This window comes from Osmerus eperlanus, chromosome 20, assembly GCF_963692335.1.
Source record: "Osmerus eperlanus chromosome 20, fOsmEpe2.1, whole genome shotgun sequence".
Classification (NCBI taxonomy): domain Eukaryota; kingdom Metazoa; phylum Chordata; class Actinopteri; order Osmeriformes; family Osmeridae; genus Osmerus; species Osmerus eperlanus.
Window position 1 is genome coordinate 3,627,718 of NC_085037.1, and position 26,037 is coordinate 3,653,754.

General features: G+C 43.6%; 1 protein-coding gene across 1 annotated transcript; it reads right to left on the reverse strand.

Annotated features, from left to right (window-relative positions):
• Positions 1–640: 640 nt before the first annotated feature.
• On the reverse strand, positions 641–24,274 carry pard6gb (par-6 family cell polarity regulator gamma b). The gene is made up of 3 exons (XM_062487288.1): positions 23,958–24,274; positions 19,454–19,676; positions 641–2,862 (listed from the first exon to the last, which is right to left on the reverse strand). Exons 1-3 carry the CDS (start codon positions 24,030–24,032, stop codon positions 1,808–1,810), a joined length of 1,353 nt encoding a protein of 450 aa, XP_062343272.1. The 5' UTR covers positions 24,033–24,274; the 3' UTR covers positions 641–1,807.
• Between the last annotated feature and the right edge of the window lie 1,763 nt (positions 24,275–26,037).

Below are 26,037 nucleotides of genomic sequence, written 5' to 3' on the forward strand. Positions count from 1 at the left end.
AACATTTTTTTAAGTACGACCATACCAGAACCATTATTAACAAAGCTCAAAATGTTAAATCTAAAATCCCATTTAACAGACTATGCACAATGTAAAGTTGTTTAAAATCGGGAGGGAAATAAACATCCATATTAAAGTACATAAAACTTTATTTTAGACAGCTTAAAACATTTAGAAAAGAAAATAATTTGATCAACAAAATATATACAATATAATTCAAAACCAAATTCATGAAGACAGGAATGGGTATTAGACACTACAAAAGAGAGTTAGAAGAGTATGACTTGAAAATGATATCAATCATAAGAATACAAGCAGCATTTTACTTAACATCACTACTTTTCTTCCTGGATGAAAAGGCACTTAGAAACATGGTGTAGACAACATATCGGAAAAAAATCTGTTTAATTTACTGGGTAAGAATAATTCCAGAATGGAATATATAAAATAGTGTAATAAATACTAAACCTGTAGTAAATGGTCATGTGGCTTTTTGATGTGACCCACACTCAACCAGCAGAGCGCAGCAACCACCACAATATTGCACTGAACTCAACAGGATTTTGCCAGGCCCTCAATACAAATGACACCCAATTATCCCAGTACATGTCCTTAAAATGAATGCCCAATAATTGAAGAGTAAATGAAAGAGACTTTATTGACAAATATACATACCAGCTAGCCATAGCGTATTATTTAGACAACAGGACCAATTTCTATAACATTGTGGTATGCAAGTAAGGACTGAAACGACCCATCCAGAAGATTCCTGCTGTGTCTAGTCCATGTGTTATCTGCTAGTAGGAGGTCCTACATGTCACAAAAGTAATAACTGCTTCACAAGCACAGTGTCACAGTGTTTGAGTAAACAGCAGAGATAAGATGTTCATTAGAGGAGAGGTGAGAATGTGCGGCTGCAAGGGGTAAAGCTGCATTCCATGGACTGGAATCCCTTTTGGGAGGACAACATTAAGAAAATAAAGCATCTGATAACCAGGAAGTGTCACTGCATGCAGGGTAAAATGTCCAGTAATTGTCAGTGTCAACATAGCAACATCAAAATGTAACAGGTGGAAAATACTTCCGAAATATAAACATCCATTAGCAAACATTATAGATGGCGTGAACTATATTTTCCCTACAGCGGAAAACATTATTGGGTGAGTTGCTCACAATAAGATTCAGGTTTGTATGTGAAGATGGAAATAATGATTAAAATGGTACATCTGACCATAATCAATACTGCACATACTGCAAGTCTAGATTTTGTGTAATTTTTGAAGCAAAACACCTTAAGACTTAATTTATTGGAGCAAAATACAAACTTAAAAAAAATAAATCCATGGTTAAGAAATTGAAGAAAATAATTTGACAATCTACACAGCATTGATCAGAAACAGAATTTCAATTTAAAATGTTCTTAATACACAAAACCTTAAAGTTGGTCCTGAAAAGGAGAGTGAAAGAAAAGTAATCAGTGGTTTCCAAAAGTTGGGGGTGATGTAAGACTACACAACAGTGGACTTGCCTAAAATTGTTAAATGCCTGAATGTACTTTACATAAAAAAAATCTTTGATGCAAGACTGAGAAAACATTTAAAAACACAAACAATACAAAATGAACTCTCCTCGTGAACTCTCTTCCTGACTATTGTATTCGTAGTCGTGTTGTTGTTGGATTTAGATTTTAAAAAGTAACACATTTAGTTAAGAAAGTTTGAGGAAGTGTGTTTATTATCATACACCCAGCAAAGAAAGTTCCACAGTCTCTGGGTAGCCAGGAGGTTTGAGTGTCGCTGAGTGTGTATTATAGGGTAATGACAGTGCCGTCCTCTTCCACGCCTCCTCTGGGCAGTGCAAGGCTGTGTCGTGGGTCCGTTCTCATGGTACTGAGGATTTTATGCAGGCTGCCATTGCTGTGTCGTAGGGCAGGGTTGCTACTGTGGTGCTGGGGCTGGTATCCCGCCTGCTGTTGGAGCGTCAGGTCTCTGTGGAGCTGGAAACTGAGACTGCTGTGATGGGTCCCCCCATTCAGGCTTGGCTGGGAGTGGAATGAGGCCGTGGAAACCATGGAGGCTGGGCGCGTGGGGGGACTGGGGGGGACGACAGGGGGTGGAGCCAGTGGAGGGGCCACCAGGGCTTGAGTTGGAGCCAGGGAGCGTGTTGTTGTTGCTGAAGTCGTTGAGGAGTTAGAACGCCGGGACGGCCTCTTCAGGCTGCTCTCGATGACGATATCAGATTCCTCATCGCTCTCCAACTCGTCCGGGTAGCCGTGGTGAGCCCCTGGGTTCATTGCCAGGGCAATTGTGGTGGACAGGCTGGGGTAGCCGGTGGAGCCACCGCTGTCTGATGACTGGCCTGAGCTGCCAGAAATGCGGCTGCTTCGCACGACGTTGTTGCGCTGGTTGACTGGCTTGACCGTCACAATGAGGTTATGGCTGTTGGCAATCATCATGTCCGTCACTTGGTCTAGGGACTTACCGGTCACCTCAATGCCGTTCACCTCCAGAACCTCATCGTTCACCGCCAGCAGTCCTGTGCTTTCCGCGAGGCCGCCAGGGACCATCCTGGAGATGAAGATGCCCGGAACCTTCTCCAACCCGTGTGGCGTCACCCGGACGCTTGTGCCGTCGCGGATGTAGAAGCCCAGCGGCTTGTCGGAGCCGTGGCGGTACAGCCGGACGCGACGGTGGGACTCGGGCAGGATGTCCACGTCGATGATGGAGGAGACGGGCCGGAAGTCTTGCGGCATGCCGATGCGTATGTGCGGCCGTTTGCGGTTGACGTCGTTGCGGAGCACCACCGCTGCCTTCTTCCTGCGCGTCAGCGTGTTGGTGCCAAAGTTGGCGTAGTCCACCTCTTCTGCAAGGCAGAGTAGGAGGGAGAGAGAACTTCAGAACATGTCACATTTCATGACTAGAAACACATGCAGTCTAGCATTGGCATATGGATGTGGATACAAGCAGAGAGTAGAGGCTAGAGACTGTCATACAGATTTGATCCCTAGTGTGACATTTATAAATCATAAATTAAAGTTGAGAAAATTGGCCTAGCGAGTCAAATGCTGAAATGTCAACTTTGAGGCCACTGAAAAAAGGGGGGTCTAGCCACTAAATTCCAGCTAGGAGTCATTCATGACATGCCGAGCCTGTGAATGTGTGTGTGCATAGTGCTGAGTGAGCAGTCCCTTCTGTGACACGCCCCGCTGCTGCTGCTTTCGGAGATGTTTGAGGGAGCCTGCAAATCTGTGCATGTGCACACAAACAGCTGTTAACTAAGTAGGAATGTACCATATAGGAACCTAGAGAAAACAAGTACCAGTCACACTGGCCAGGGAACAAGAGAAAGCCATCCTATGATCATATCAAACTAAGCTGCCGTAATAGTCAAAGGCTTGGCCAAAGTCCTACTCATAGTATGATGCCAGGGCACAAAGTCAAGATTAAAGCCTTTCAGGAGATTTTCAAACTCAGATCTGCTTTCCACTTCACTTTAAACAAAGCATTAACTGAACAGAACTTGTGGAAGGTAACATAATACTGGCCTCTCGACAGCACACAACAAGCTGTCTATCTGGCAAGACTACAATGTAACGGAAGATAAAAGCTTAAAAAAAAATGGAAAACTAGAACTGTATTGTCCACACCAAGTGGAAGTTGCCCTTCCGTGCAACAAGGAAACAATGGCAAGACAAACCACTCAGGAGCACTACAATCATAATCATCATGTACGATTACTGCCTTTAAATGTTACATTTGAAGTTTATTCAATTAGCAGACACGAATAAGAATGGCAGAGGTTCTAACAGTTTTTCAGTGGTTAGTCAAAGAACAATCTGTATTTTTCCAGACAACGATAATATCACCAACAGATGTCCTAATCTCACATTATCAATAGAACGGAGGGGAGAAAGAGTGTCATGAGGTCTTTATCTAAAAAGTTTCTGCTTGATTCTTTTTTCCTGTCGGAAAACAGGAAATCTGGACACCATGGGACAGGAAGTCCCTCAGGGGGAGGGGGCACTGCCTCCGTGACAATTGGAGTGAGTCACAAACCTGTGGGAGGACACCTGCCTTGTACAAAGTGTGTATTTGAGCTTCCAAGCTTAGATACGTGTACTGTACAGTACACACAACATACTTTGTGCAAGCAAGCAAAACAACAAGCATCAAACAACAAAATGTTTTAAAACTGTCAAAATCCCCATCCCGTCATGTTGACTGGCTTCACTGATCTCTTTATACACGAGGAGAAACATGATGAACAAACATTTCCTTCCTTAGAATTTCTTCAGTATTTTAGCGCTAACAGTTCATCTGTGGAGGCTCTTCTCTGAGTGCGTCTGTACCGTATTAAGGCTCTGTCAGACAGCTGACTCAGGAGAGTTCCATTTCCCTCCTCCTCCTGCTGGAATCTAATTACGAGGCAAAATACACTGTTTTAATATGGTGGCCCTGGGACCAAATGTTATTATGCGGCTTGCTGTACACACCAGCTAGACTCCCGAGCACATAGGTGGAACAGAAGACCACAGGTATTGAAGTCGGAAAACCACAAATACAGCCCGGCCTGGCTTGTCTACTATTCTGTATGGCTCGGGTCAAAGCTAGCCAGCTAACTGCCTAGCAAGCCGTTTTAGATCAAACGAGTCTGGAAAACGCCTCCTCTGAAGTTCAGTGCATTAGACCATTTTCAAAATATGTAACTTCTAGCAGAAAGCTTCTGAATGTCATCAAAGTGGGTTGCTGCAGTTATTCAGAGATTTTTTAAGGAGGTTACCAGGGTGGAGGCATAGTTGTTTTGATTGAAACCAGACAGGCGTTTATTATGGGGTGGAATTTCTGGCCACAAGTGCAAGTCTGGCTGATGGGAAACATATTGGAGAGTTTGCCGCTTTGTCTCATTACAGACCCGTGCACTGCTACTCACTGACGAGCAGTGTTGGTCAGTAGCATCGCTAAAAGTAGAGTGCGTTATTTCGATGAATAAAATGTTTTCCCTATTAACTGTAAAATAAGAAACCAAAGTTTATCCGTATGTGATTTTTTAACTCTCATATTGGCATTGTTTTCAACTATCCTATATACTACAACAGCATAGTATTCCTGAGATTCTGTTATGGCTTTGGTTTTGGTGTGCCATCCCAAGATTTTCAGTGGCCCCATCTGGCCACCCCCATGTCTGGGGGCGCCACTGATGTGTAGCCGACAGACGCACTTGTATGACGGTGACATCACGTCCCAATCATTGGGCTGATGCCTGCTACAGACACGGAACCTTGAGTTTACTTGATGGAAAGATGGTCAGGATGCCAACCACGCTAATCACCACCATTTAGTGCAGTCTGAAAACACAATGTGTCAACAGCTTACCACTACCAGCAAAAACTAAAATCAGAAAATAAAATACAAGTGTGTGGAGGTGTGTGTGTGTGTGTGTGTGTGTGTGTGGGGGGGGGGGGGCGGGGGGGTTGCAAAAAAAAATACATATGAGGGAAGAGGTCAATATAACTTGTAGGCTGCATTCAAACACAAACACAGGTAGACATGCACTTTTGTTTGATTTTGTTTCCAAATTGGCGCAGGAGCAGTAAGAGCAGAGAACACAGTTTATTGTTTAATAAACAATTGAACTGAAAATGTTTCGCCTGCTTATCTTTTTGACTGACAGTTGTACTGATCACTGAGATTCCATTGACTTGGATTAGGGTAAAATGAGATGCACAACTTAATATCAAGTTAGGTTTGAGTTGTTTTGGCTACCTAACTGATATTCCCATCAATGGTTTTATGGATACACTCTTGGGATAGCTCCTGACTTGAGGACATGCACCAATGAGACCTTCTCCACCAAACTGACATTCTGCCCGCTAACATGATCACTTGGACCCTCTGCAGTTTTAAGAATAAAATAGAACCTGGGAATGCGGCAGGAATTGTGCTTCAGAGTAAGAGCTCAAGTCTGGCAGCAGTACCCCGTCTGCGGGTCTGTGGGACAGCGTGTGCCATGTCAGTGTGCCTGCCGGGACTCACTGAGGCCCTGCCGGGACTCACTGAGGCCCTGCCGGGACTCACTGAGGCCCTGCCGGGACTCACTGAGGCCCTGCCGGGACTCACTGAGGCCCTGCCGGGACTCACTGAGGCCCTGCCGGGACTCACTGAGGCCCTGCCGGGACTCACTGAGGCCCTGCCGGGACTCACTGAGGCCCTGCCGGGACTCACTGAGGCCCTGCCGGGACTCACTGAGGCCCTGCCGGGACTCACTGAGGCCCTGCTGGGATTTTCCACAACACAAAGCCAAAGCTCGGCCTGGCTGGTCCGAGTTCAGTTTGTATAAAAAGTGAAAACAAGACCCTGAAAATACCTCGATATTTGGATTGACACTACAGTGTGTACATTTCGGTTCTAGGTTCTCTGAGGATATTTGGTGATTTTCTCCACCCAACGGTCTCATGTTAAAACTTTGGGATAAATGACAGAGAACCACAAGCCAGTATTCTGTTGTTTTCTTTCCTTCCATTGTCTGACTAATTCCGATGAGAGACATGCATGGCACTCTCATTCTGAGCTTGTTGACTCAACTAGAGCCCTTCACACACAGGTTAACTTAACAACCCCCTCATATGGGTAATCCTTATTGCACTGAGGCATGATGAGCAAGTGAAATTCAAACTTGTGGATCAAAGGCTCGCGGGGTAATTGCCAGACATGTGAAGGCTCAATGAACTCTCATGGATTTTTACACTCGGACTAATAAGAAAGCAAGAGCCTTTCAAAAGATAATGAGAATGTTTTCGAAATTGAACCGCAGAACGAAGAAAGTTTCAGAATGAAAATAACTTCAGAGGGAAATGTACAGTTATGACATTGTAAATGGAAACAGTTACAGTTACTATTCAACTACACCCAAATGTGCACAGAGTACAGACACACCAGTTGTATGCGGAAGAATTGGCACTGGTGATGAGACGTCTCAAGAGAGTACTGGCGCACAGGGTGAGCAACCTTAACAATGACAGCATGTGATGTCAATGAGTCACCTGGTCTGACACCACGCCATAAAGGAGTCAGGGGTTATGGGTCAGGGCTGTGGAGGGCTCGGCGGGTCAAGAACCCTGTGTGTGTGTGCGTGCGTTCATGCATCTGACTCAGCAGTGCTGTAGTGGTCAGGAATGTGGCTGTGTGAGTGTGCGAGGACACAGATTCCCCAGGCCTCTGCTAACAGGTATCTTTCACTCAAGTCTGAATAGCTCAATGTAACTAGCCGACTGGAGGCTATTTTAAGATTTTCTAGAAGAGTTGTTTAGGAGCAGCTTTACATCTGGAGACTGCTAGCTCTCAAATCATCCCTTTCTACTGTATCCTGTATGTAAGGTACGAGGTTGGAATGAACCCAAAGGCAAAACAAGTCCTCTTTATTTTCTCTTGTCCATCAAAGCCCACATCTATTTAACTGGGGCTGGGAGGAAGAGCCCCTTTCAAGTCCTACAGAATTTTTACTTGCTCTAATAAAAAGTCAAGTATCTCAAGAGTTTTATGATTGCCCATTAGGCCTCTGCCCCAACTGTGTTCTTTTGTTCAAAGCCGAGGACCAGACAAATGCACCCGTGAACACGCCAGAAGAAGAAAACATAGAAACATAGAATAAAACAAAAACCAGAGCAGGGCTTCTATGTTGAGCCACAATTTTGAATCCTGCAGCGGTAATCTATGAACAGTTTGTCCTCTGTGAGTAATGTGGATGAAAGTGTGGGACAACGAACAGGAATTACAGTATAAATTAAGTGTGTATGTGGTAGTGTGTGAGTGTGTGTGTGTGTGTGTGTGTGTGTGTGTGTAGGACTAGGTGTGTGCATCTGCACATGCAGGCATAGGGTTGGTTTTCAAGCAAACAAAGGAGACACTGGATGAAAAAGAGTAGCGTAGGTACCATAAAGGCAAGTTTAGAACTGGGGCTGCAAACTAATGGGAGTGTCTGTCGAAAACCACGTAGTATGAAGAATGGCAAACAGTTTTTGGGGCTACCAGTAATCTTATGCTGTGAGGTTATTGAATTTAGAGTAGGAATTTTGAATGATGAATTTACAGGTGAGGGGCACTGGTATGTGTGCCACTTCAAATATATTTTGGACAACTCGGGTAACAGGGTCCATGTTCTCTTTCTATCTGTGAGTGTGTTTATAACTATGGTTAGCCACAGAACTGACCGGCCATGACATTGGGCTTGGTGCTCGGTCTCAACCCGTGTCCACTCTTAAATGAGTTCAGAATGTAAGATTTGGCAAAATGTAGAACTAATGGAACATCCCTTTCTCTTTTCTAAACAGGACTAGACACTAACCAATGACTCACGGTTGCCGAAGTTTATTAGAACTCCAGAAAGGGACTCAAATAGATTCACCTCCACAGCTTCAGTAGAATGCAGAATACCATGTCACAACCCTGTTTTGGCCGTATTGTAAATGTCCATGCAGCTTTGTGGGTGGTATGCCACTAGTGGTTCAGTTCAAGGTTGAACGTTGATGGAACACTTCACGTCTCCGCGCTGTCTTTTCAAAACATTAGGGAGGTCTGTCTGGGAGACTAAGGCTGCCAAGACATCCAGCAAATGCTAACAAGCACAAAAAAAAGAAACATTTGGCAGAAGAAGCAAGGCAACCCCTTGTCAAGAAAAAAAAAAAAGGTTAAATAATCAGACATGGTTCACATTCTTTGTGGGGTGCTCACGGCCGGGATAGAACTTGGTCTTAGAATATCCCGACTATGACAGACGGGGGAGGTGGTTTAACTCGGAACCTATTTGAAGTTCCTACTCATTCTAGTTCTCATGTTTGGAGTTCCCTTTATGGTTGTGTACATGTCCAACAACTACTATGATATGACAGCCACCAGGGACCATGAAGCTGAAATGTGAACCGAGATCAGAGACAGACAGCACATAGTATTGAATGGAAGGACAGGTCAGAGTTCTCAGCATGGGGCCAAGACAAGTGGGGGAGCAGCCCCCCCCTGCCCTCCCCTCTCCAACCACCCCTCCCAACCTTACTGTTAGCATGGTGTATGGGCCGCCACACATCTGGGACAAGTTAAGGAGAGCTGCCTGGTCGGCATAAGTGTGGAGAGTGTGTCTCAGGATTAAGAAGCTCTCTCTCCCCTCTCTCTCTCTTGGTTCTGCGCCGCCACCCCTTTTCTTCATACGCAGCACATTTCTGCCACAGGTCATGGCAGAGGACTCAGTGGGTTACGAGACAGGGAGTGAGGAGTGAAAAATAGGACGGGGGCAGATAGAGCAAAGAGAGGGATAGTGAGGGCTCAGTGAGCTGGCAGGGTGGGGGGAGGGAAGTAATAGGTGGTGGTGGTGGTGAGGGGGGGGGGGGCAGGTCTTGCATTCCTCTATGGGAGACAGACAGGGGAGAGAAGGGGGAACACGAACAGAGAAAGAAACGCTTTTCTCCTCCCATCTACCTTTATTAAAACACTCCTTTGAAGACTTGGTTTTCTGTGAGAATGCAGGGTTTAATCTGCAGCTTCCTAGTCTGAGGTCAAAGTGAATTATTGGCACGGCTGTACTGTTTCAACCGAATTTGTATTCAAACCATCTTCAGACTTTCAGGTGGATGTTCTCCACCAACAGAAAAAAATGTGTTCTCTGAACATGTTGACGAGTTCTCTTCCTCGCATATGTTCTACAAGAGTATATTCACTTTTACATGGTATACACATGAACTTAATACAATGGGTACATGCTGGATCTGTGCACACAGAATCAAACTTTTTAACTGAGTAGAAAATGATTTTAAGTGCTATAGAAGTAAGCAGGAAGAACAGTAAACAAGAGTTGTCATAGGTGATGCTCAAGACATTAAATCATGTCCACAAGTTGTTTTGCCTTCTGTTGAGAAAATAAGAGGCAAATAGGTTCCAATACATTCCCCCAAAACAAACCAATGCACTGATTCCTAAGTGCTAACCTAAACAATAGCATGTCCAGAAAAACTCACAAAAAAATGGCAAAAGGCCACGTCCACGTAGTCCGTTTGAGAGTGAACGTCCCGAGAGCCGATTAGAGACAGCTGTTCCACCGCAGCAGAGAACATCATGCTGCTGTTCTGGGAACCACATGAGAGCGATGAGGACCAGACAACAAAGTACCTCACACTCCAAGCTCTTGAGCCCTCTAGTTACATTTAACAAGACCGAGCTGAAAGACGTGTTTAAAATTGGACACGCTTTGCGATTGTTCATTCAAGTCAGAGCTATTTGTGTGTGTGTCCTGTGTGGATAGAATTCATTTAGAGTTCATGTGGGATGATGGAGTACGGTCCATTCATAAAGCCAGTGGGAGATCGAGGATTGAGTCATTGTTTCAATTCTGATTACTATAGGTAGGGAGTCATTGTTTCAGTTCTTATTACTATATGTAGGGAGTCATTGTTTCAATTCTGATGACTCGGGAGTCATTGCAGTTGAACCGTGATAATGGGGGAGGAATGACATGTAGGAAAAGGGACAGTATTTTAATTGGACAAAAGAGCATTAGGGACCCAGAAGAGAGGGCAAGAACATAACCATGTGTTGTGTGCAGCTGACTAATGTACAAAGACTCCTCATTAACATGGCCAAGCCTTAACTAACTGTGCTCATCATCCCTGTTCACAGACCCACCACAATGTCTGATAGTAAACACTGAATGTCCTGCACTCATCATACCGATGGTATTTCTTTCAAATATGACACATATTTTGGTGAAATGTAGTCACCAGTGCAACCATACTTATTAAAGTTGGAAGCTCCTAAGAATGGGCCTGGAAGCTCCTAAGAATGTGGAACAGTTGGTCAGTCCTTGCCTGGTCTGACCCCTCCACCCCCACGCCATCGCCATCCTGTCAGTGACTTGAGCCCGGCCTTAGATCTAATCCTCCTCCAGGTGACAAACACCAAGTCCAGGGGATTACAGATTCACACTCACACAAAGTAAGTACTTCTCAATTTTGGTGAATTAGCTAATGCTATTGTTAGAATTCGGTGACAGGTGGATATGGTGCACAGACGGTTCCATCCCCTATTAGCACAAGACAGTAATCATCATTAATAGTAAGCAAAAGATGAGAGGTTTGTCCTAAGATACTTCAGAAAATGGCTTTACTAAAACTACAGTCACATTGCCTTCTACGTGATTAAGTCACGCTTAAGTCACCCTTAACTCACAAAAGAACAAACGGCCCATTTGAACGATATTACTGCACACAGCAAACAATCTTACTTCCATTTAGCACGTTCCCTGCTGAGTACACTTTATTGATTTTATTGATTTATTTTAATGCCAGACAGTTGTCATTTCCAAACACAGAGTACAACAGAGCCTTTGACCACTTGGAGCAGTCACGCCCCATCTCGTCCCCCATGTTCCTCTTCCCTGGGGGAAGTTGAGAAACGGCTCTGCATGCTTGGACAGGTTTGTGCTCATGACTATGCACCTGAAGCACCCACACCCAGTTTTTGGCAACCCTGTGGAACAGTATGCTTCCTGAGTGTGTTGACACAAGCTGGTCCTGTCCTCTACTCCTTCCTTGCTCCACCGATTTTCTTAACGGTGGTGATGTGACACACGAACACCCACACATATTAGCAAAGGTCAGCTATCACCCGTATTCATCTACATTCCACCATCTGAGGATACAAAAATGTAAAATCATGGGCCTGTCTTCAACTGTATAACCACAAGAGGGAAAAGCAAGTTACTCGTGTTTTAACTTAAAGGCAGGATCGGTAAGTTTTATTTTATAGTTTTTTTATAAACCTGGCAATGGCTTGAGTTCAAAAGGATTCAAATCAAAATACCTCACCCCCTCTGTTCAAAGACACCCCCCCAAAACACATGAACTTACTACTGCCAGGTAGACAGACAAGAAGCCTGTCCAGCAAACATGACAAGTTTTGTCATGTTTGTGTCGTGTTTATTTTTGCAAACATTTACGACCCTGCCTATGAAAATAAAATGAAGCAGAATTTTTTTTTTTATATGAAATTAGCATTACACTTTAACTGTCATAAACCTTGGTAATTGTACCTCTAAGGAGATACTCATTATTATAAATTATTTTATAATTTAGGCCTCTGTCCCATTTGGGTTTGAGATAAACCAATTGGATGTTCCCTCATTCAGCTCTCCTGATCCTCTATGGCCAGTCAAATACACTTGAGGACTCTAGGCAGCCAATCAAGTACTGTAACTGATCAGCGAGTTGTAGTTAAACAAGTCTCTCCCTGCGTAGGGGGGTCTGACAGCTTGTGTCATTGTTTTAAAGCCCTGACCTATATCTGCCTGTCCTAGCAACAAGGACTTGATCTGAGCTTAATAGTTGCTTTAATTCCCCTTGAGCACCCCCCCACCCCCACCCTTCAGCCACCCCACCCCCATAACCTTCCAACCATCCCAGACCATGACTGTGTACAGTAGAGTAGGGTAGAACAGAGGCTATTGCATACGAGGTTGTCATTGTTAATCTCCCCAAAATCCACACCATTTTCAAGATGAGACAAACCAGGACAAATTGAATTTCCAAATGACACAGGATAATTGAGATTCTAAATGATGACGATTAAACACACACCTTCCTGAGCTACTCTTGCCTCTCCCCGCCCCCCCCCCCCCCAAAAAAAGGAAATAACAAATGTGGATTTCCGACTCAGCCCCAGTACTATTTCACCAGGGGATTATAACATAAACAAACTGGAACCACTTCTTTTCCAGATCTGAATGAAGCTCAATTCGACAAACTCAGTCTTTCCAGGGATAATATATTACCGGTCTTAACATGAAAAGCAAACAACTTCTTGCAGTCATGCTCTGGGTGAACATGTATTATGTAAGATCAAGTAATTGCATGAGTGGGGTTTGTGTGAGTTTGACCAGATCACAGATCCAGTCTTACATTTACATTGTCATTTAGCAGACGCTCTTACCCAGAGTTACAGTAAATACAGGGAAATTCCCCCTAGGCATGTAGGGTGAAGCGCCTTGCCCAAGGACACGTCATTTTGCACGGCCGGGAATCAAACCAGCAACCTTTGGATTAATAGCCTGATTCCCAAACCGCTCAGCCATCTGACCCCGGCCAAGTTTGACTTCTCAGCTTCACAAACACATGCATAAAGATGGAGAGAGAGAGAACCGCAGGCACACACACTAAGTGAATTAGAGTCTTGTCACAGATCATCCCTGATTTTGAGATGGTGGAACTTGTGACCCTCTCAAAACCCAGAAAATAAACAGAGCTGTAAACAACATTCATATGTCATCACATGTACAAGATTTTGCGTCACCTGAGGCCCTGATTGGATTCAGGTGATGAGAGGGGAGTTCCCCTAGGAAAAGTACTTATAAACAGGTCAAGACCCTCACTGCATAGAATAATCCATGCTTTTAATGAGCTACAGAGTCTGATTCCAAGTCCAAACTGAGTTTGATGTTGTGACCAACAATGAATTGAAGTGTACTGCACTAACATTTTAGATTGTGACAAAAAGCAGATGTCTATGCAAAGTATAGCCAAACCTCAAAAAGTCCAGTGCAGAGAAAGTATCCAGAATGTCATTGATTACATGCACACAAATGCACCCCTCATGCTCTCAAAAATTGGTCAACCTTTCAAAAGAGAGAAACAATCAGTGAAATTAAATACAAAATTGCACATCATATGGAAATGAGCTACTTCAATGCTAAAAACAGCCAAGCCAACATGAATGTGTGGCATGCCTCAATGAAGGTAAACGACTTCAATCGGTCTCAACTGAAAGTAATGAAGCAAGACAAGCTTGCACTTGTGTTCACAACTCTGTAGCAAAGTGCCTATTCTTTTACACCACTCTCACATATACACACACACACACACACACACACACACAGCTGAATACACAGAACAAACACCCACACATGCACTGTCTGCACAGAAACACATACCAGAAAAACACACACCACATGCCTAACCTTGTCCTACAGTCAGGCTGTAATTAGGAGGGGCCGGAGTGCACAGCCTTCCACCAGGCAGCCTTTACGCAAAACAGCAGCTCCTCCCTTGAAGAACTCACAAACCCCGTGCTACCCACAATGCACCTCTCCCAGGGGTCCACCCTGTAAAGAGCCATCTCCGCCTGTCTCTCCTCCTAAACCACGTCGGACTGGGTCAAATCCAGTAGCCACAGAACACTGCCTGGAATTAGAAACTACAAATTAAAAAACACACACACACACACACAATGCAAATGTGTGTGTTTGTGTGTGTTACTAAGCCTGTGACTTGCGGTTTTGGTTGCTTCCTCTCAGAGGAGAGGAGGCATGGAGAGGGACTGAAGGATTTTTGTTTTCTCTGCTGGATGAGTTGGCAGTGGCACATTATTGCAATTTATTATTCGGTCGGTTAGGACATTGTTGCCTGCAGGAAAATCAATATATCGACATCGTCATTACCAATAAATACATTTCTCATACTAGATCATGGACCTATCTGTCTATGTATCTATCCAACCAACAATTCAGGGAAAACGTCACTGGGCTGTAACGTCCATGTCAAGATGAGAAAGAACAAATCCAGATTTCGGTGGTAGTTATCTGGAAACTTCATTGTGGGAGAGCAGAGGCACTTTCCAAGCAGGCTCGTAAAACAAAATGAAGCAGAGACACAACCCCCACCCTACTTCAAACACGACCGACCTGAAGGTTTAATTAAAGTGAACCCAGGCCTCCCCCAACCTACTTTAAGGCTGGGAGTACACATGCGTGTATGCAAAAAAAATTGTCTGTTTGCAAAAGCGTGCTTCTGTGCCCACAAGACATTTACATTTAGTCATTTAGCAGACGCTCTTATCCAGAGCGACTTACAGTAAGTACAGGGACATTCCCCCGAGGCAAGTAGAGTGAAGTGGACACAACGTCATTTGTCACAGTCAGGAATCAAACCGGCAACCTTCTGATTAATAGCCCGATTCCCTTACCGCTCAGCCATCTCCCTACAAGACAGATTGTGAGCTGCAGTGTAAGGAGCCGTGATCTCTCGTGAGTCACAACTCTAAAAACAACAGCGACAAACAAGGAGCACTGACCAAGGAAAAGGAAGCAGCGGGGGAAACATAAACCGCTGCAAACAAGGATGCAAAACATGTTTTTACACCGTCACCATATCTGTCTCCAACGTGGAACTCCTTCCACGTCACACACAGGCCACACACCAAAGGGGAGCGAACGCGAAACTACACGGCAGCAGTCAAGGAAATCCACAGAAAAGTGTGTGTGGGGTCATCGTTGTGTCGGGATTGTGTGCGTTAGCAAGACCGTGCCAAGTGATTGATTTAGGGCCTGTTTAATGGCCCTTCCACAGGGGACCAGGCTGGCTGGGACACAAAGAGGGAGCATCTCAATCAGGCATGCTGTTGTTCCTCCACTCTGCTCCTCGCAGGCACCAGGCAGCTCCATTGCACTCCCCGCAACTTTTATTGTGAGGAGATTGCAGCGAGAGGAGGCCACACACATGCACACACACCTACATCCAGTCTGCTACGCATTTTCACTTGGCACGGCACAAGAACACACGCACGCACACAGCAAAGTGACTAGGAACAGTCTAGGCAAGAGTCATACAGTGTAGAGCCAAAACAGTAGAATAGCTTTCGAAAATTGCCTTCACTTTTGTGAAACTGCCTAACAATTTCGTGTTTGTTTTTTTTCCCCCTCAATCCATGGAGGCTTTCCACTTTCTAAATATTTCAAGGATTATTATTGTATCCACGTGGCCAAACTGGATGAACTAGGCAGGGGTCAGTCTGTCTGACAGCGGTTTTCATCTGGCACGAGAGTTTAGTTGTATAATCCACAGAAGGATTATGTAAGGGGGGAGGATAGGTGGGGGAGCCAGGGTTCTTGGCATGAATACATTTGAAATTAAATTCATCAGAGATGGAATCTAACCTGTATGGACAGAGGGAGGCCAAAGCTGATTTCTGTGGTCTGAAGGGGAAAACGGGCGAGTCCTAATTACCGACCTGCCTCTCTCCCTTTTTCTCCGACCCCCCTCACTAACCTTTCCTTTTGAAACTGTATTCGTTTGAAAGAATCACATATATCTTTGTGCCAGCACAGATTTAAATCACGTTTATAACTTCTAGGTTTAACTCGAGTCACATTCAGTAGCCTAATTTAACTTAAAATATGAGCAGGTGGAAAAGTGATATCTTTATATCTGTCCCATGTGATAATCTCGCAATATGTAAGCAAGCAAGCAAACAGTCTGGAATATACCATGGGCACTGCACGAGTCAGACAAACTGGGTGTTTCTCCAAGTACTGATCAACATACAGAACTCTGGGGTTGTGAGTTTGTGACTGGCCGGTCAACTGAGTGGACTGCCCCGTGACTGGGCAGATTGTACAACACCCACACAAAACATGGAGCCCCTGCCTAACTACAACAATGTTCACTTAGATTGAAAATCTCTCTCGCTCTCAGCCTGTAGACTTGTTGGGTTCTTCCTCCCCTCAGTGAGCTGCTAACTGGTCCATGAACCCCGCCCCCCCCCCACCCCCCCCAAAAGAAAAAAGAAAAGTCAATACAAAATCAAATCTGAGCTTTTCGTTAATCATTATTGTGCAAACATTGGTGACTCCAAGAGCTGGAGATTAGAAAATTATGCAAGGAAATTAAAGACAGACTCCAGTGTGGAGGGAAAGGCATGTTGTGTGTGAAGAAACGAGTCATAGGTCTGGACACTTCAGGATGTCTACCTCGCTCTGTGACAGGTCTGGACACTTCAGGATGTCTACCTCTCTCTGTGATAGGTCTGGACACTTCAGGATGTCTACCTCGCTCTGTGATAGGTCTGGACACTTCAGGATGTCTACCTCGCTCTGTGATAGGTCTGGACACCTCAGGATGTCTACCTCTCTCTCTTTGATAGCTAGATGAAGTGTATGTAAGCACAAAAATGAGCAAGGAAGATAATAAGGCACCTATCAGGAGAAAGAATGACAGCTATGAAGAATCCCAACACGGGTCAAGTACACACGCTAACAAGAAAAGGGAAATATGAAGGCGGGGTGGGGGGTTCAATTTGACGGTTAAATTAAAAAGGGAGGAAGTCTGTCCTCAGCAGTGGTTCTTCCAGGTTCAACTTCCCCTTTGAACCTAGATTAGTCATTACCCAGAGTTCTGAGGGCTCCCAGTCATCCCTGGGAGGACCTGAGGGAACAGCACCTGCACACATCAATGGGCCTTTCTAGCGCATTCAACCTTGACGGTGACCCTTTTTAGCGCGCATAGACACACACACAGACACAAAACTGCCTGTGCATGGACACACAAATGCATGTTTACACTAAACATCCTTAGGACAGTCTTCGCTCAGAGAAGATTTCAGAAACAGTTTCTCTTTTCTCTCTAAATAAACCTGAGCTCAATCAAAAACAAAGGGAGGAGAAAGGGAAAGGCCACGTCTGGAGTGTTGTCAGTGGGCTAAGCTGCCACGTCGAGCTTTCTGAGAAGCTGCCCTGTTACGTGTTAGCTCCATATGTGGGATAGGCTGGTCTGGAATGGTTGGCAGCTGAATGGACCCCAGTGTGACAGGGCAGGGAGTCAGTCTGTCACTGAATGATGCACCCGGGGGGCTTGAGCACCCACCGTCCTGGGAGGCCCGGTGACGATGGGACAGTGCATGACCTTCACAAGCGCCAACACAGAGCACTGGAAGGACTTCCATGGTACCGGTTGACACCGCTCATCACCGGGATTAGCGAAGGCACCCTCGTCGGCTCGTAGCCCCATCATGACATCACTTTACAACAACTAGACAAGGACTATCACTTGTTGAAATTTATCAGGAGAGACATACACATTTACCTCAAAGTCAATTTGGTTTTTTTACTCACACAAAATGTTAAAACAACCCAAAGTTAAACCACTTGATAGTAGGCACAAAGTCAAAGTTCATCGTTGGTGGAGTGACTTTGACCATGGGAAACTTAGTTTGAAATATGCGACATTACCACACATGACAAAAGAATTGGCAAATTGAGACTTAGTGTTCCTAGTGTTTTAAGTGGAGTGCAATGAAAACTAATTCTGCAGTCTGTTCTGGATGGTTCTGGGTCCAAAACGCAATCAAGCAGATGACAGAACATTCGAGAGGGAGGATTAGACCTTAACCCTTGTGTGGTGTTTGGGTATGTGGGAACCATTTTCAACTTGAGACACGGGCCATGGCTCATTTTCTGTGAAGAACATGCAAAGTGCACACTGTGCATGCCCCCTACACGTTTATATTACATATTTGGTGGTAAAGGGCCACCCAGGGGTGTGTGTGTGTAGGTGAAAATAAAGTAGATATTCAATTAAATGTTTGTTATGTGGCTTCAGTCTGTCTCATCCCTGGGCCTGCCGTTTCAACATTACACCAACATCCTGTCTGTCTCCCTGCATGTCTCCTGCTTTTGTTACACATTTACGATTTGTAGTGTGTTAAACTACAAAAGTTAATGCAAATACAGCATTTTGAAACGTTGTATATTTTTACTAATTTCCCTCACAAAAGGTTGATGACGATGGACTCATTTGTATGCTGGAAGTGGCCTTTTCAATCTAGGAAACTGTTATAGACAAGAGATAGAGAGATAGAGAGCAGTCTCTGGACTCATTCACACACACACACACACACACGGTGAGGAGCCTCTCTTTCACGCAGGTCTTTTGTCTCTCAGTAATGTCTGGTATGCCGACACACAGGCTTTGCTCAATGACCTGATTTTCAATGGCTGCATTCGCTTGCATGCTTTTCCTTTGGATAAGACACAGGACTTAAGCGGCAGACAGACACAGACAGACCTAGCCAATAAGAGGACAGGAAACCCCCAACCCCCCTTCCCCCGTCCTCGTGTGAGGTAAACAAAAAGACCCTGATGGCTAACATTGTGAATTCCGGGAACACATAGCATACCCATGTCAGTTACTTACAACGTGGGAACATTTATTTTCGATCAAATTGTTTTAAACTGAGTAAAAACACATCATATAGGTAAATCTTACATAGTCAATGTACAAATATATACATTACATTTAAAAACAATCAAAACTACACAAACATTTCTGAGTGAGTTATAATACTGACATTTTATGAATAAATGAAAAGGAAAGTGGGTCAACAGTCAACTTTGTACACATCAACTATATAGTAATGAGTGGTAACGATACCAAAATGAGAAGCAAATACCCTAAAGAAAATCACGAGACAAGTGATTTTAGTGCTCAACCTAACTGTATGTGTCAGACTTTCAATGGGAAGGTTGTTGTAAGGTGTAGTACAACACAGTCATTCCAAAACGTTTGTCATTCGAGCCCTCTGGAAAAAGGGAAAGAAGGGATGCGAGGAAAGGAGGAGAGAAACCGCGGCGAGGGAGAGGGAGCTCTGACCTTGTCTCTGTATGAAGACTCGGAGCAGGGGATGTGCGGTGGACACGGCCTTGCAGAAGTTATCGTCGTTGTTGATCGGCAGTAGGTCGCCATGGATGTCGGCGTAGCCAATCATCACCTCCATGTTGGCGATGCGGTGGATGTGCATGATGAGCTTGAGGAACTCCTCAAACTTGCCCGGTTTGAAGCGGTCCACGGAAAAGCGCCGGAACTCAGCCCCATACTGCAGGAAGGGGGGGGGGGGGGGGGATGTAGGAGGATCAAAGAAGAAGAAAGTGAGCAGGATAGTCTCCATGATGACTGAAACAGGGACGAGACACTGGGGCTTTGGTCTCAGTCATTCTGGAATCTTCCTGTACTGGGACATACACCGGACCATTCCAATGAAGCCCTGTGCAACAGCGTTAGTTCTGGGTTTTGTTGACAACAACTTTAAATTGAAAGAGTTTATTATTAAAGGAGTATTTTGGTTGGTGTTGGTTTTACAAATCCCCCAAATTTATGAAAGCTACCATATGAAATCTCCCCGGAAATGCGCTAGCCTACTGACTTTTTCTGTTTCAATGAGTTGAGACTATACAAACACTGTTAAAATGGTTCATTCCTTTACAAATATTATGTTCAATACTAACTATTGCAAACGTAACTTTTTTTTATTTTCGGTTTTTAATTGTTTTTCAACCTCACTGCTTTCCTAATATATGCTCAATCTAGACACAATCAACCACATTTGTTTATTTTATAAATATTCTTTGTATATTATTAGTTGTCACAGTTCTTGAAAATACTTGTTTTTAGAGGGTGAATACTTTTTCACATCACTGTACATGCAACAACTTTTTGTTGCTTCTAGACAAGAACAACATCTGCTTCTTGCTGGCTGCCAAGGTTCTCCCCTCCATAACGAGACACAATATTCCTGAGAAGCCTAAACAATGATAGTTTACGGACCTCCATAGAATGACATAACCAAAATAACACCTTAAACATCAAACAAACACAAAATATCTAAGTGACTCGGCTCATATTACCAACAGTGTACAGTCAAATAGGCCACATACATAATAATAATATATTATAATAATCATAATAAAATAGGACATATAAGTCATATGTAACCAAAGCCTTGACTGGCAAAATCATTGGAAGAAGGATTTACACAAAGAAAGATTTTGAAAAGGGTTAGTAAGGGGGAGTAGGTTGTCTAAAGACTATGGGAATAACAGCAACAGCCCACTACACAAAGGTCTAGCCAGTTCAACATGGTGACTACTCTCTGAGCAATATGGCAGAGTTGAGTAGGCTGGACAATGAAAAAGTACACACGCAAGCACACACAGCTGACAGGAGCATAGGGCAGCGATTGTCCAGTGCTATTCCAGCCCTGTCATTGGACCACCAAGTCAGAACACAGCAGGAGGTTGCCCTGAGGTCACCACACCGGTCACATGACACATAGGGCAAGGGAAAACGCATGAGGCAAGGATGTGTGTGGGTAGCAAGTGCGGGATGGAGGAAGAAAACGAGAACGGAGATACACGCCGGGCTTTGTCTCTCACAATAGCAACGTCCCTGAATCCCACAGGAGTAATTTGTGGATCGTGCTGCAATGCTGTAATCATGCAGTCAGGGAGGGAGGCGGGCCCTAGTCAGGAGCAGCATGTCATTAGTCGATGAAATATGATTGTCATTGCAGGGGAGGTGTATTGGTGTGATGCCATGTGTGTTATGGCCGATCGGGCAGACACTGATGCCAAATACAAGGACACAATCATATATGCTTTTGAGCTCACTTGTAAACATGCATACACTGACACAGACTTTATAGTGTGAATAATATTGCATGGCGTTTACATGAGACGATTCAGAATAATTTGGTTTGGACAGAGTTGTGCAAATAGTCCAACTAAAAACTAAGTAACTAAACTAACACAAGTGTTAGTTTAGTTACTCTGAAGTAACTTCAGTTAAGTCATGAGCCTTCTTTGTTCAGTGATAGAATATGGAAGTAAAAAAAGACGCAATTGCTTAAACAATCTGATTTCAGTGTGAAACTATGGAACATTGCTTAACGCAAGTCTGGACAAGATAAACGTCACAGGTCTAAATTTGAAACATTCCCTGAAAATACACAACCTGAACGTTGACAGGATTCTCCACCCCCTTGCATAACATTTTTTCAACAAGTTCAGGCAGGTACTACACTAAATACATTTACCTCAGACTTGTGGTAACAAGCCAAGCTAAGCTAACTGGAAATCTGTATTTTCACATTTTAAACCTTTAAAACTTAATTTTCACCTTTGCATAACAATTTGTAAGCCATATTTTACATTCAATTTCTAACCATCACCACAGACTGCCTATTTTGAAATCCCCGCAAGGTGTGCGAGTGCTGGGCCAGACCAGTCTTTTAGCAGTTGGGTGTGGGTGGAGGGAATTCTAAATTTGGAGTTTAGACAGACCGTCCAAGTAGAAACAGAAGTTTAAGAAAGTACCAAGTTGACTTCAGAAGAGGATTGCTGAAATACTGAATTGAGAAGGATGAGGTAGCTATGTCAAATCACATCTGGTAACAAAAAACAGCTTGACAACAAAAAAACAACAACAAACCCACAGCTTTCGACAGACACCTCCTGTGCCTTTTTGCTATTGTCTAAGTCAAAGTGGTTCCCCCTCCCATACCCTTAAACTGGGGTCAGTGAGAAACTGTCAACCCATAATGGTTGCCTTGTCTTTCTCGTCTGAGATGATAAGGAAAAGATGGAGACGCTGAGATGGAAGATAAGGCGAGGAGGCCATTTTAGATTCAGACACTCCATGCAGATCAACATCTCCGCCTGCCATCACAGTGGGTGTGTTTTGAGTCTGATACTCACTCAACCTGATTAGCCGTTGACAGATGGTGCCTAGTGTCATGCTTAAAGGAAAAGGCATGCACAGGCACATCAACAGGGTGATAAGCAAGATGATGGGTCACAATGTACACTTAAGAGTTTATAATAGACTTCTGAATCATCACACCAGCGGTTGTTCGTTTCATGACGACATTTGCCTTACCCATATTTCAAACCCTGCTATACATACAGAACAACCCTTTAACCAGTTTTAGGCTATCCCCACAAACACCAGTCAAAGCTAGACTTCTCCAAACTTTAAAGATGAGTTGAGTGGTCTTACTTTGCGCACAAGAGGGGGAGGGGGGGGCTGGCCAACTCTTACTGAACCGCCATCCTGGTCCCCTCTCACGTACAGTGGTGGCAGCAGCATTCCAAGATACTCTGCCCCATGTTAGACAATACAAGCAGGGGGGGGTCCCACATTGGGCATGGTGCCCATGCACTTCATCAATGAGAGCCTTGATAAGAGCCATTGGCTAGGCTAACAACATACGCGCTAATGTTTTGGAATCTTGCTGACCAGGTTAACTTAACCCAGGCATGAGTTTCTTTGATTGTGACCAATGACAATGCTATGAGAGTAGACAAGAGGAACGTGTATTGATTAAAATAACCATCCCCAACGGTCTTTACCTATGTAGACACCAAAGTGGGTTTACTGTTACGTACCTCCAAGTGTCTGTGAGTGTGTGTTGTAGAAAACTGAACACAGGCCATGTTGTCTGATATTTTTTATGGATAAATGAATGGAACCTTAAACACAACCATCTCCCGTCTCATGCATGGGAGCACTGAACTGCTGCCTGCTTCGGTTTGGCTGGGTTTGTGTTCACATTCAAGACATATTTTAAATGTTCTCCAATTGTTGTGACGCAAAAGCGTGTGTTGCTTCCATCACCACTGCGGTACTCAATTTTGTTTTCCTTTTCACCAAAGCCCAACGATAGATGTTTTGGCTTCAATCTTTGAAATAGTTAGCACGATAAAGCTAGTTAAACATCGACGGCTGTAAATAAGTACCTGGCATGTGAATTACAACTACGCTATTTTGGGATGACTAATGAGGCCTATGCTGTTTGGTATGTAATCTAGGTGGATGGTAAAAGACGCCATAGTATTTTAGATATCGATCGGTTATTGCCAACGCTCAGTTGCAACTACTGTTGCAGAACAGTTAAGTAAAGTTACAACAATGTAGCAACAATATCCACGCTGAATTTAAGAGACAATGTCTCAGAAACATTCAGGGAGATTTGCATAATAGTCCAGCTCCCAGCAAATGCAGTTTTTCAAAGTATCGTGACAGGCAAGCAATAAACTCTCAAGACATCTCATTAGATTCGCATGATTAGTTGCTTCAGCGGGAATTTCACAAAATCGAAATGTTATGGGAGTAAGAGCTACCCATTACAATGTGTAGCCTATGAATTCAAACATGACCGATTGGACCAGTGAATCTCACAAATAGTTGCATGCGGTAGTTAGACTTAACTGTGCTTCAGCCAAAAACGCAGTTTGGGACCATGTGAAGTAGCCTGGAAAACAATTTAGCTTCTTCAAAAGTGTTCTGTCGTGTAGCGTACATGTTAACATAGTCGACTTACCTTGCTTTTTACTTCAACAGCGGTGCAATCCAAGAATCGTAAGGAGGATTGCGATTTATTAAAACTCCGATTCATTTTTGCGGTTACAATAAGTTTCAGCGCTTGCCCACAGAAACGGGCTCAGCTATGTTAAGTTTCGTCTATAAATCCCACAGTCCCGTGCCGCTTGGACGGCAAAAACTTCACCCTATACAGTTTGACTATTTTACTTTCTCGAATTTGTGCAGTAGTCCGCGACACATTGGCAACATTTAAACACTGGCAAAATAGGCTAAAGAGAAAAGAACAAATCGCCGCCTCTGACTTGGGGGAGTGATTTAAGTTTTCAAATGACATCATCACATTCGTTTACAGCCCAAAAGCAGGTTGCATGGTGTCCTCCCATGCACCAGAGGACGCGTTTCTTTAGATCTCTCACAAGTTATCCACAGTAATTAAGTCTTATTTATGAATAATGTAAATTGGTCAATTTACAGACAAAATGAAATCCATAATGTTTATTTGTGATAAATATACAATGACAAGCTAGGATATTTAAATAGGTTCTGAGGGTCTTAAATAGTATTCTACAAGCCTGGTCCTCAGGGCCCAGCCAGGCCCACTATCCTGTATGTTCTATGTTTCCCTGCTCCAACACACCTGATTCAAATCAATGGGTTGTCATCAAAGCGACATTCATTTGAATCAGGTGTGTTGGAGCAGGGAAACATTCTAGAACAGTAGTTCTCAACCCTGGTTTTAGATGTTTCCCTGCTCCAACACACCTGATTCGAATGAATGGGTCGTTATCAAGCTCTGTAGATGACTGGAAACGAACATGAATTTGAATCAGGTATGTTGGAGCCAAGAAACAACTAAAACATGCAGGACAGAGGGTCAATGAGGACCAGGGTTGAGAACCACTGTTCTAGAACATACAGGACAGTGGGCCCCGAGGACCAGGGTTGAACAACACTGCTGTAGGGTCAGATATGCATTCACGGTCCTCAAAATGAAAAGCATAGCCTAAGATGGCAAGCTAATGTCATTTTGGTAGAAGTGACTTTAACACTTGTCTCTGTCATCTGCAGAATGAGGATGGGTGTTTAAAAAAGGTTGTGAAGAAGTTCATCATGAGACTTTCTCCAGGGGCTTAGCCAAACCTTTGGCAGACTGGAAGCATTTCTAAGAAGGCGACTGCAGCCAAGCCCTCAATCGACTTCCCATCACATTACATTGCAAACTTGCAATGTATCTGCTACACTTCTTATATTTTTTTGTAAGTTGTTTTGTAAAAAAGCATGCTAGATGCAAGTAATGTCAAGTAATTTACTAGTAATATTTGAGTAAAAAGATAGTAACTTGAGAGTTTATTTGTATTCATGTCTTCATGTACTACATTATTAAATGACTGTATTAGCACAATGAAGATGAAACTGTTAACAAAGCCATGACCGCCTACTGGTGGTCAATTGATGTCATTGCTCATGTTTGTAAATACTGTAAAAAAAGAAAAATGATACAAGGAGCATAATTTGCAGACACTGAAAATTTCTTTCTTTCTTCTGCATTAAAAAAAACTCTGCTCTAATTGAATTGATCTAATTTTCTTTCTCACCGCTGTTCCCTATCCAGTCATGATCAGTGCTTTGATTAAGGTCAAGTGGAAGTACAAATATGTTATTGAACCCTTTTACATATTCATATTCATATTATTGTACATACAGAGTACATGTACAACTAGAGTACATGTACTCTGTGACTGTATGTATAATAGACAGATGAATGAAAATGAGTTCACTACAGCCTAGTAATGCCATGCATGTCCAGCAGAGGTCACAGTAATCCCTTGTAATAAACCCGATGTTGGAGAATGAGAGATTTCAGAAGAAAAACGGCATTACCTGGAGTCATTTTTCAGAATCAGAATCAGAATCAGAATTCGGTTTATTCGCCATGTATGTTATACAAACACGGAATTTACTGTGGCAGGGAGGTGCAAACACTAAACATATACGAATCTTAAATTAAGTGAAGGTACATAAGTTTAACTATTCCTAAGGACTAAACAATCTAAGAATAAAACTATTTAAATATAAAA

Excerpts from the sequence above, each read along its gene's own strand:
- pard6gb (XM_062487288.1), bottom strand. The coding sequence starts at position 24,032 with ATGAATCGGAGTTTTAATAAATCGCAATCCTCCTTACGATTCTTGGAT. Across the intron at positions 19,677-23,957 it reads CTGTTGAAGTAAAAAGCAAG|TATGGGGCTGAGTTCCGGCG; the intron begins GTAAGTCGACTA and ends CCCTTCCTGCAG. Across the intron at positions 2,863-19,453 it reads AGTCTTCATACAGAGACAAG|AAGAGGTGGACTACGCCAAC; the intron begins GTCAGAGCTCCC and ends TCTGCCTTGCAG.